General features: G+C 43.6%; 1 protein-coding gene across 1 annotated transcript; it reads right to left on the bottom strand.

The window, feature by feature from the left end:
* Positions 1 to 971: 971 nt before the first annotated feature.
* On the bottom strand, positions 972 to 11,827 carry LOC139554649 (vesicle-associated membrane protein 2-like). Its single transcript, XM_071367643.1, has 5 exons — positions 11,307 to 11,827; positions 10,216 to 10,333; positions 8,607 to 8,765; positions 3,587 to 3,638; positions 972 to 1,377 (listed from the first exon to the last, which is right to left on the bottom strand). Coding segments are annotated over exons 1-5 (348 nt in total). The 5' UTR covers positions 11,309 to 11,827; the 3' UTR covers positions 972 to 1,360.
* Between the last annotated feature and the right edge of the window lie 391 nt (positions 11,828 to 12,218).

Below are 12,218 nucleotides of genomic sequence, written 5' to 3'. Positions count from 1 at the left end.
ATTCATTCCAATTAGACTGGTTTTGGATTCCTCCCTGACCAAGATGGCTGCCATTTTGGTCCCATTATGGAACTTTGAGGATATATGACATACGCCCTTTAGTAATATAATAGGATCTCTATGGATAGAACCCACAAATAAGCAGATACGATTGTGGGTTTAGATGTGTGCTTGAGGTTCTTATCTTGCTGGAAAATCACTTGTGGCCAAGTTTCAGCATCCTGGCAGAGGCAACCAGGTTTTTGGCAAAAATGATCTGTTACTGGGTAGTTCATGATAGTGTTAGTTTTAATCGGCTAACTTACTTTCAGGGGATAAACTAGGTGGCAATATCCAAATATTGGTTGATTTGTTAGTCATCTATAGCTACCTGGTCTCAGAACATTTCTTATTATTCTGTAGGTAAATCTGAAACATGCCATTAAGTATGATATTTTACATCCGTGCAGATTGTCCACTAAAGTAAACTGGGTGAACTATATTATTTCCCTCTGTTTACTGTCATAAACCTACATGGGGGTGTGTTTAGTTCTCATAACCTGTTGTCTTTCTTTGCTATTATTGTACCTTTTTACAGTGAAGTTAGATTGGAGGGAGGTATACAGGTCTTAAGGGAGAGAAACAAAGGACATGTGGATATCAAAAGACCACTATAATACCTAACAAGTAGTTCACAAGACGTGCATAATAATTTGAAAAACAGAAGAGACGATCATTGATTGGGGGAAAAAATGGAGGGAAACTCATTCAACATGGAGCGATCGGGGTTCGTTTTTGAAACGGGATTCATGCTCCCCCTTTGTTCCAGCTCTATAACTTTTGTCCATGTGGTCCCCCCGCCTTTCCCCCCTCAATATATCAGAGAAGTCCATGCAGTCATTAAATGTTATAAGCCTTGTGTAATCACAAATTGTCCCTTGAAGGGAAAACACACAAATGGGGGGGGGTGAAGAAAGACAAAAAGACTTGGAGAGAGCGCCAAAAATAGAATAGATACTTTATTGTCCATTTTACAACAGAAGTTGATTGATTTGCTGTCACAATACCCAACCTTACACACACACACCCACAAGGTCCGGGGAAGCACAGCGTCAGCCACCGAGCAGCGCCGCCAGAGCAATTGTAGGGATTAAGTGCCTTGCTCAAGGACACAGCGGCAGAGAACAACCCGTGAGGATAGAAGAGGGAGAGGCAGTGCGCCGACGTCTACGCGTGCATGGTGGTTTTCAGATGGAAGGCATTGGTAAGAAGAGGGGGATGAAGGAGAGGAGGGGTAAAGGGAAGGCTGGATTCACACGTGGATTTGGCGGCATTTCAGTATCTCGTCTTGCGCTTGTTGTCCGTCCCTGAAGAGGCCAGCTCAATAATAGAAATACACTGCAAGGGAGAAGATGAAAGAAACCATGTACAGTGTCTTCGGAAAGTATTCAGACCTCTTCCACATTTTGTTACATTACAGCCTTATTCTAAAAATTGATTAAATACATTTTCTCATCAATCTACACAATACCCCGTAATGACAAAGTGAAAACAGGTTTATAGAAATTTTTGCAATTGTATTAAAATTTAAAACAAAATATCTTATTTACATAAGTATTCAAAGACTTTATGAGACTCGAAATTGAGCTCGGGTGCATCCTGTTTCCTGTTTCTACAACTAGGAGTCCACCTGTGGTAAATTCAATTGATTGGACATGATTTGGAAAGGCACACACCGGTCTATATAAGGTCCCACAGTTGACTGCATGTCAGAGCCAAAACCAAGAAATGAGATTGAAGGAATTGTCCGTAGAGCTCCGAGACAGGATTGTGTCGAGGCACAGATCTGGGGAAGGGGTACCAAAACATTTCTGCAGCATTGAAGGTCCAAAAGAACACAGTGGCCTCCATCATTCTTAAATGGAAGAAGTTTGGAACCACCAAGACTCTTCCTAGAGCTGGTTACCCGGCCAAACTGAGCAATCGGGGGAGAAGGGCCTTGGACAGGGAGGTGACCAAGAACTCGATGGTCTCTCTGACAGAGCTCCAGAGTTCCTCTGTGGAGATGGGAGAACCTACCAAAAGGGCAACCACCTCTGCAGCACTCCACCAATCAGGCCTTTATGGTAGAGTGGCGAAACAAGAGATGAGAAACAAGATTCTCTGGTCTGATGAAACGAAGATTCTCTGGTCTGATGAAACCAAGATTGAACTCTTTGGCCTGAATGCCAAGCGTCACATCTGTAGGAAACCTAGCACCATCCCTACGGTGAAGCATGATGGTGGTAGCATCATGCTGTGGGGATGTTTTTCAGAGGCAGGGATTGGGAGACTAGTCAGGATCGAGGGAAAAATGACCAGAGAAAAGTACAGAGATCCTTGATAAAAACTTGCTCCAGAACGCTCAGGACCTCAGACTGGGGTGAAGGTTCACCTTCCAACAGGACAACAACCCTAAGCACACAGCCAAGACAACGCAGGAGTGGCTTTGGGACAAGTCTTTGAATGTCCTTGGGTGGCCCAGCCAGTGCCCGGACTTGAACCCTATCTAACATCTCTGGAGAGACCTGAAAATAGCTGTGCAGCACTCCCCATCCAACCTGACAGAGCTTGAGAGGATCTGCAGAGACGACAGTTTTTTTATACGTTTGCAAAAATTTCTAAAAACCTGTTTTTGCTTTGTCATTAGGAGTATTGTCTGTAGATTGATGAGGGGGAAAAAATATTTTATCCATTTTAGAATAAGGCTGTAACGTAACAAAATGTGGGAAAAGTACAGGGGTCTGACTACTTCCCGAATACACTGTAAATATCACAGAGTAAACAGTTGTTTCCTACTTTTGACTACAGGCTACAGCAATACAAAAATAAATGTGCATGTGTTTCACAAAACTCAAGTGAAGCAGACTTCGTCTGTAAGTGAAAATGTATACTGAACAAAAAATATAAACGCAACATAAAACAATGATATTACTAAGTTACAGTTGATATAAGGAAATCAGTCAATTGAAATAAATAAATTAGGCCCAAATCTATGGATTTCACGCGACTGGGCAGGGGCATAGCTGTGGGTGGGCCTGGGAGAGCATAGGCCCACCCACTTGGGAGCCAGGCCCAGCCAATCAGAATGAGTTTTTCCCCACAAAAGGGCTTTATTACAGACATAAATACTCCTCAGTTTCATTGGCTGGTCTCAGATAATCCCACAGGTGAAGAAGCCGGATGTGGAGATCCTGGGCTGGCGTGGTTACATGTGGTCTGCGGTTGTGAGGCCAGTTGGACAAACTGCCAAATTTGCTAAAACGACGGATGTCTCAAAACTTGAGACATCTGTGGCATTGTGTTGTGACAAAACTGCAGATTTGAGTGGCATTTCATGCTGTCTAATCAGCTTCTTGATATGCCACATGTCAGGGGGATGGATTATCTTGGCAAAGGAGAACTGCTCACTGACAGGGATGTAAACAAATTAGTGCACAACATTTTATAGAAAAGCTTTTTGTGTGTATGGGAAATTTTGGGGATCTTATCTCAGCTCATGAAACATGGGACCATCACTTTACATGCGTTTATATTTTGATTCAGTATAGATATATATGGTACTTACAGAAGACAACTCCAACACATATGACTCCTATGATTCCCATTATGATCATCATCTGAAAAAAAACAAAAAACGATATAAAACCTTCAAATATGAACACTTCTATATTAATCTAACACATTTCTGTATCATTTTTAATCTGGAGAGGGCTGAATCTAAAATCCCTTCAATGTTACTCTCTCATCATGACAGCTGTAGCCTTGCTCTTTGCATATAGACTACATAACCAAAAGTATGTGGACACCTGCTCATCGAAAAACTAATTCCAAAATCATGGGCATTAATATGGAGTTGGTCCCCCCTTTGCTGCTATTAACAGCCTCCACTCTTCTGGGAAGGCTTTCCACTAGATGTTGGAACATTGCTGCGGGGACTTGCTTCCATTCAGCCACAAGAGCATTAGTGAGGTCGGGCACTGAAGTTGGCCGATTAAGCCTGGCTCGCAGTTGGTGTTCCAATTCATCCCAAAGGTGTTCGATGAGGTTAAGGTCAGGGCTCTGTGCAGGCCAGTCAAGTTCTTCCACTACGATCTTGACAAACCATTTCTGAATGGACCTCGCATTTCTGTATGGAGCAAACTGTTGGTTTTCCATGGCCCAAAAGTTGGAAGCACAGAATAGTCTAGAATGTAATTGTATGCTTTAGCGTTAAGATTTCCCTTCACTTGAACTAAGGGCCTAGCGCAAACTATGCTCGGCCATAGAAACCCATTTCATGAAGCTCCCGACGCTTCAGCACTCGCCGGTCCCGTTCTGTGGGCTTGTGTGGCCTACCACTCCGCGGCTGATCTGTTGTTGCTCCTAGACGTTTCCACTTCACTATAACAGCATTTACAGTTGAGCGGGGCAGCTCTAGCAAGGCAGAAATCTGGCAAACTGACTTGATGGAAAGGTGGCCTCCTACGATGGTGCCATGTTGAAAGTCACTGAGTTCTTCAGTAAGGCCATTATACTGCCAATGTTTGTCTATGGAGATTGCATGACAGTGTGCTCGATTTTATACACCTGTCAGCAGCGGGTGTGGCTGAAATAGCCGAATCCACTAATTTGAAGTGGCGTCCACATACTTTGTATATATAGTGTATATTGCTTGCTGTTGCTTCTCTCCATCTCTCTCGTGGTTATTTACAATGTAGAGTAGATCAGCTACTGATCATAAACAGATCAAAATGTAGTGCGTCACATAGGCCGGGATTCAATCCAAGAGCAGCGGACTGGAAAGCCAAACTTTTTAAAAGGCAATTTCCAAAGCAAAATGCATGCACATGTCGGTTGAAGCGTAAATGACCTTTAAAAGTCTGCTCTATAATGTCCCTTGCATTGAATCCCAGCCATAGTAAACTCAGAAAAAAAAAGAAACGTCCCTTTTTCAGGACCATGTCTTTCAAAGATAATTCGTAAAAATCCAAATAACTTCACAGATCTTCATTGTAAAGGGTATAAACACTTATTCCCATGCTTGTTCAATGAACCATAAACAATTAATGACCATGCACCTGTGGAACGGTCGTTAAGACACTAACAGCTTAGACGGTAGGCAATTAAGGTCACAGTTATGAAAACTTAGGACATAAAAGAGGCCTTTCTACTGACTCTGAAAAACACCAAAAGAAAGATGCCCAGGGTCCCTGCTCATCTGCGTGAACGTGCCTTAGGCATGCTGCAAGGAGGCATGAGGACTGCAGATGTGGCCAGGGCAATAAATTGCAATGTTCATACTGTGAGACGCCTAAGACAGCGCTACAGGAAGATAGGACGGACAGCTGATCTTCCTCGCAGTGGCAGACCACGTGTAACAACACCTGCACAGGATCGGTACATCCGAACATCACACCTGCGGGACAGGTACAGGATGGCAACAACAACTGCCCGAGTTACACCAGGAACGCACAATCCCTCCATCAGTGCTCAGACTGTCCGCAATAGGCTGAGAGAGGCTGGACTGAGGGCTTGTAGGCCTGTTGTAAGGCTGGTCCTCACCAGAGGACAACGTCACCTATGGGCACAAACCCACCATCACTGGAACAGACAGGACTGGCAAAAAGTGCTCTTCACTGACGAGTCGTGGTTTTGTCTCACCAGGGATGATGGTCGGATTCGCGTTTATCGTCGAAGGAATGAGCGTTACACCGAGGCCTGTACTCTGGAGCGGGATCGATTTGGAGGTGGAGGATCCGTCATGGTCTGGAGCGGTGTGTCACAGCATCATCGGACTGAGCTTGTTGTCATTGCAGGCAATCTCAACGCTGTGCGTTACAGGGAAGACATCCTCCCTCATGTGGTACCCTTCCTACAGGCTCATCCTGACATGGCCCTCCAGCATGACAATGCCACCAGCCATACTGCTCGTTCTGTGCGCGATTTCCTGCAAGACAGGAATGTCAGTGTTCTGCCATGGCCAGCGAAGAGCACAGATCTCAATCCCATTGAGCACGTCTGGGACCTGTTGGATCGGGAGTGAGGGCTAGGGACATTCCCCACAGAAATGTCCGGGAACTTGCAGTTGCCTTGGTGGAAGAGTGGGGTAACATCTCACAGCAAGAACTGGCAAATCTGGTGCAGTCCATGAGGAGGAGACGCACTGCAGTACTTAATGCAGCTGGCGGCCACACCAGATACTGACTGTTACTTTTGATTTTGACCCCCCCCCCCCCCTTTGTTCAGGGACACATTATTCCATTTCTGTTAGTCACATGTCTGTGGAACTTGTTCAGTTTGTGTCACAGTTGTTGAATATTGTTGTGTAAATATTTGTATGAACAAATGTGAAATTTGCTGATAATAAACGCAGTTGACAGTGAGAGGACGTTTCTTTTTTTTGCTGAGTTTATAAACCAAAGCACTATAATACTGCTGCAGAACGTCCCATGTGGATTATATGCCAAGAAGACGTAAGCATGACTATGACACTACTGCGAGCCAATCATCAAATCACATTCATTTCTAAAGACCTTTTTACATCAGCAATGACCTACACAGGTACACCGGTGTGATGTGGTTTATGCCTGTATGGCAAAGAATGATTCCATTTCAGAGAGAGGTTAGCCGTGATGAATATTATATTAGAGCCGGCTCTGTAGCGCATAAGAGAGGAGAAAAATACAAATAAACTATTGGGGCGGAGACTGGATGACTGAGATTATACAAGGGGATCGTGAGCGAGAGGGCGAAAGAGAGAGAGAGAGAGGAAGGGAGGGTTAGTACATAACAGAGGAAGAGAGGAATAGAGGGAGCATTAGAGTGAGAGGGAGAGAGGGATGAGCTGTAGGGGTTACATCACGAGTCGAGCCACAGCTGAGTTTATAATCCTGCATCACACTGTAATCCAGATTGGGATTTCTAACCACTCCCCCTCCTCAATGGACACACGTGATTGGACGGGCGACGGGACAGCCATCTGTGCTCAAAAGCAGAGGGGGGTGGTTGAGGGTTTATAAATTCATGCTGTAAGAAAGGTGGATTGAAGCATGGTTGATAGAAGGATCTACATTGTGTGTCTAGTAAGGACTCTATTCAATCCGTATCGCCGAAGTTCAACGTTACGGCGTGACTGAAATTTCAAGGCAATGTTCCCGTGTTAGCGGCTGCATTCACAATAAAAAAACGTTGCATATGTCGGCTCAACTGAAAATTCAAGTTACATTCCTACTGTGCAATCTAACACTTCAGCGATACAGTAAATAGAGCTCTAAGTGAGGTCACAGGAGAAAGGAGAAAACAAAGGCCTAAGATGGTAGTTGTAGGGGCAAAGGGTCACATAGACTGGCAGGATTTGCACTTTTGGGAATGTTCTGTTGGTTCCATATTCTGTTGGTTCCAGGTAAGCTCAGTCAAGCGCAGCTAAAGTGAAGGATTTCAAATACTCTATGAACCCAGGTCTGATATGTTGGAGAGAGAGTTCTCTCTGTATAGGGACATCATTTGTATAAAATGTCTGAGCACTGTGGAAATACACCAATACCTTATCATGACATACAGTTAGTGTGTGACGGTCATGCTATGGTAGCCTGCACTATGCAAGCCTAAGCATAAAACAGCAAACTCACTTTATAATTAAAGAGTGACCTATGTGAAGGTTATTTTACAAATGACTCCTGCTTGTGTGAAGAGTTGCATGAGACCTGAAGACTTGTGTTAGCCCCCTGAAGTAATGTATAGGCGTTAACTCAGAGGGCTAATACAGACCTGCAGCGTGTAGGACATGGGTGTCAAACTCTGGCCCGCGGGCCAAATTTGGCCCGCGGGGTAATTATATTTGGCCCGCGAGACAATACCAAATTACTACTAGAGCTGGCCCGCCGGTATTATACAGCGCATTCACCGCTAATACTACGAATCCCATAATGCTCTGCTGTTGTTTTCGCGCGCCAATCAGGACAGGACCCAGAAATGCTCTCTCCTCTGTGACAGTAGTCATAGCAACATAGACGCTACAACTGTCAGCGCGCTACCCCTTCCCAAAAATGGCGAAAAGAAAGGCAGAAAACAGGAGCTTTCTGGACAAGTGGGAGATGCCAGGTATCTGGCTTGGGCACATCAGATTAGATCAGTGTGCAATAACTAACATTTTCTTTGTGCACTTTTTCTTGCTACAAGGCATGGGCTTGAATGGTTGATTGATTTATTATCATTTTATTTGTAAAATTATTAGCCAGTGGAAAAAGTTTATTTTGGTATTTAAATCAGAAGGCTGCAAATAGAAAAGAGGCATACGATTTTTATTTAAATTTTATTTATTTAATAAATGAATGCCATTGATGTGTTTTTTCATTTGAAATTCGATTTTGCATGTCTCCACTATTAAATTATATATTGTATGGTAATAAGCGATGCTTGTTCCATATTCAATGTTAAAGCAAAACTTGTTTGGGTCCATATTAAAAGGTTCATTTGTTCAATGTTGGCCCGCGACTTTGTTCAGGTTTTACATTTTGGCCCACTGGGTATTTGAGTTTGACACCCCTGGTGTAGGAGAACCGGGTTTGACCCCAGTCGGTCACATACGCACACGCACAAACACGAACCTTGAGGTTTTTCCACCAGTACTTGTTCTTCAGCTTGGCAGCACTGCTCTCGAACTGTGAGGCCCCGGCCTGCAGCGCGTCGGCCCTGTCGTCCAGCTCTGACAGTCTCTGATCCCTCTCCAACACCTTGTCCACGTTCACACGCATGATGTCCACAACCTATAGGAGACAGGAGTAGAAAGGAGAGGACAGTCAGCATCATGCTAGTTTGGCCTTACCAGACCTCAACACTGTATTCTTGTTGATGAAGAAACCTACAGGTATCTGCCAAAATAAAGGAAACACCAACATAAAGTGTCTTAATTGGGCGTTGGGGCACCACGAGGCAGAACAGCTTCAATGCACCTTGGCATAGATTCTGTCTGGAACTCTATTGGAGGGATGTGACACCATTCTTCCACAAGAAACTCCATAATTTGGTGTTTTGTTGATGGTGGTGGAAAACGCTGTCTGAGGCACCGCTCCAGAATCTCCCATAAGTGTTCAGTTGGGTTGAGATCTGGTGACTGATCTGGTGTAAACCATGGCAGATGGTTTACACCATGTTCATGCTCATCAAACCATTAGTGACCAAGAGTTCACTGTGGGGGGCATTGTCATCCTATGGGGGCATAGCCATGGTAGCCAAAATAATAGCCTGCCCAACATTTTTTTATATACATGAGCCTAAGCACGATGGGATGTTAATTGCTTAATAAACTCCTCAACCACACTTGTGGGGAAGCGCCCTCTTTCAATATACTTTGTAGCCCTCATTTACTCAAATGTTTCCATTATTTTGTCAGTTACCTGTAGAACGTCTGCAGTGGAGGCTAGCATTGCCCCGAACGGTCGGGAAATCAATTCTGACAGAGTAGAAGTAATGTGAACTTTTAACTGCCAATGTCAGTGATGTACGGTAGACGGTAAGAACAGTACAGAGTCGACATTACCCAATGACCAGGTAATCAATCACGTCTGATCAGAACGGATGTTGTGAATCGTTGGTTGAATGCTACGGTATTTCAATAGCAACGTTTTTACCTCTATGGGCCCTGTTCATCCTCATTATGAGTGATTACAAAGGATGTGTAAACCTCAACTTTAAAATGTTGATGTGACTCACACAGCTGGCTGGAGAATACGTCAGGTTGTCTCTCTCTGTGATCAATGTTTTCGGGCCCCTGTAACCTCTCACTGACTCATCCCTCTTTTCTTCGATCATTCTTCCTTTTATGGACCACTCATCCTTTAATCCCTTCCTGCCTCCCATCAGCTTGCCCATCTTCTCCACCTAGGAGCCCCGTCCTCCCGTCGTTCTTGACTTTGATTTTCTCAGGAACAATTTTCATCCTACGTCGTACTACAGTAAAGAGAGTACCCTTTATCCCCTCATCTCTTCTTTCCCCTGGCTTTATCCTTTCCTCCTTCCTTCTATTCATACCCTTCATTATCATTTCATCCCACCTTCCACCTGGTCTTTATAATAGTTTGCTTCACATATAAGCCTTCTGTACATCCCTGACAGATAAAGGTTGTTTACGTGATCGTCTAAATAAATGAATCACACTGACATATCATCAAGAACAACACTTAAAAAAAAAAAAAGTTCCTCTTCTCCGAGTCTTACCTCGTCCACCTGTGCCTGTGTCTGCTGTAGTCGTCGGTTACTGGTGAGGTTGGGTGCTGGGGCCGAAGGCCCCCCCTCTCCCTCAGCGGCTCCCGAGGTTCCTGCGTCTGGGGTCGACCTGCGGAGAGAGAGAGGCATTATGTTCCTAACAACAGCAACTGACAAAACCCCACCAAAACGGATTATTTGTGTACCTGTTTGACATTTTCCTGCATCGTTAGGAAATAAAAACATAACCATTTTGCTGCACGCACATCGACTTTGATTTTATCTGAGCCATATAGTAAGTAGGCTATACTAGCATTAGCATCTAAGTGAAGAAGAACTCTTCAAACACTAACTATTAATAAGCAGTTTTTGTCAGTTGTTTTTATATATCGGCTATGGTATAAAATTGTCCATATTGTGTTTAAACTATAAAGGCAAATCATATCATCATGTCTGAGCAAACCCTGACCGAACAACCACTGGTTTGATTTGGTACAGAGCCTGTATTAGACAGGCTTGATTTCCACTGGCAAAATGGAGAGGGATTAGTGGGAAAAAGCCATGAAGGCTGCTCTTAACAAAGATGGATGCATCTTGTTCCAGATAAACAAGCCAGGCAAAGGGCTGTAGGTTAGTGACTGAGTAGATTTAAAAAAAAACAACGATCAAAATGATGTATTTTTTAAAAACACTGCAACACTTCATAAAAGCCAATATGAAGTTGAGCACGGTGATGAATATTGACTGAGTCATTGATGAATGAGGCATTCTACTATTGATACGGTGAGACTGACAATATACTGAGAGACATGTAGCCTAACATTTCATTGTAATAGGCCTGCTTTCTGTGATGCATTTGACCTTTTCGGGTAGACTATTGGAATACTAAAATAAATATAGAACAGCAACTGTTTTAATAGAGCTTTAGTTTAGCAGAACCCTAACCCATAATTGCATTTAGTTGACAATACCCAAAACAAACACTTTCTCTAACATCCTAAAATCATTATTTAACACACCGTATCTCTATCAGACACTATTTTAGAAATACATTGTATACATTTAGCTGAATTAAAAAACAGGATACAATTCAGTTTACTCACATGTCGATGGTAGCTGCTTTATACTAAATAATCCGCTTTCAAGGGAGAGAGGAGAGGGAGGGCTCGCACAGTGAGAGAGAGAGAGTGAGAGAGAGAGAGAGCAAGAGAGAGACTATAGCTATGTTTGTGAAAGTAGTACTATCCACAGACAAGGGAACGATTGGTTCAGTACTCCGTAGGAATCCAGACGTATTCTGTCACTTTGGTCCAATTTATTCCAAACTCTCTACTGAAACAACTGCGAGGCGCCGCCTGTGGAAAATGTCGATGAGCCTTTGACGCACGACTCGCAGTCGGCAGGCACACAGAGTGATGTAGCAGGTTCCCTGTATGTGACCGTCCCAATCGATAGTTATAAAAACACTCCTATTTGAAGTCAAAACTCTTGATCCAAAGTTTTGGAGCGATATAGTCGACTGCTGAAAAATATAGCCAATGGAAATGATCACTTGCTTGTCGCCACGAGAAAAGTGCGCTCTCTCAGAATGTATAATTCCATCAGAAAAATTACAGCTGCTCTGACTTGCTTTTGTGAACCTCTAGGGAGAGCCTACTGCTTTGTTTCGTTTTTCTCAGACCAATGATGCTTGAAAGTAACTCATGTCAGCTTCTAAGAGTAAATCCACTGCAAAACAGAAATGGAACTAGCTCAACATAAAGTGAGTGAGTGTGTATTCTGGTTGCTTCGAGCTTATGCATAAGCAAGAAATCCCGTTTAGGCAGCAGATCATTATGAAGTTGAGGTCATCTGTAGTGGTCACGAAAGGCTCTCCAGCAATGACTTCAAAGTCGAGTCATTCGTTTCTTGTTTGGCTTTTAGGAAAGTCTAAATGGAAAGCGAATTATAAAATAATTAGGGAGTATGCGCCTGAGGGGGGAAAATGCTATCATGGAAATGAATAGAAACAAACA

Source organism: Salvelinus alpinus, chromosome 26, assembly GCF_045679555.1.
Source record: "Salvelinus alpinus chromosome 26, SLU_Salpinus.1, whole genome shotgun sequence".
Lineage (NCBI taxonomy): Eukaryota > Metazoa > Chordata > Actinopteri > Salmoniformes > Salmonidae > Salvelinus > Salvelinus alpinus.
Note: the sequence above shows the minus strand (reverse complement) of the source record. Positions and strands in the feature narration are given on the sequence as shown.

Coding starts and splice junctions, on each gene's coding strand:
- LOC139554649 (XM_071367643.1), bottom strand. Junction 8,766..10,215: donor CACAGGCACAGGTGGACGAG/GTAAGACTCGGA, acceptor TGTCTCCTATAG/GTTGTGGACATCATGCGTGT. Junction 3,639..8,606: donor ACTGGTGGAAAAACCTCAAG/GTTCGTGTTTGT, acceptor GTTTTTTTTCAG/ATGATGATCATAATGGGAAT.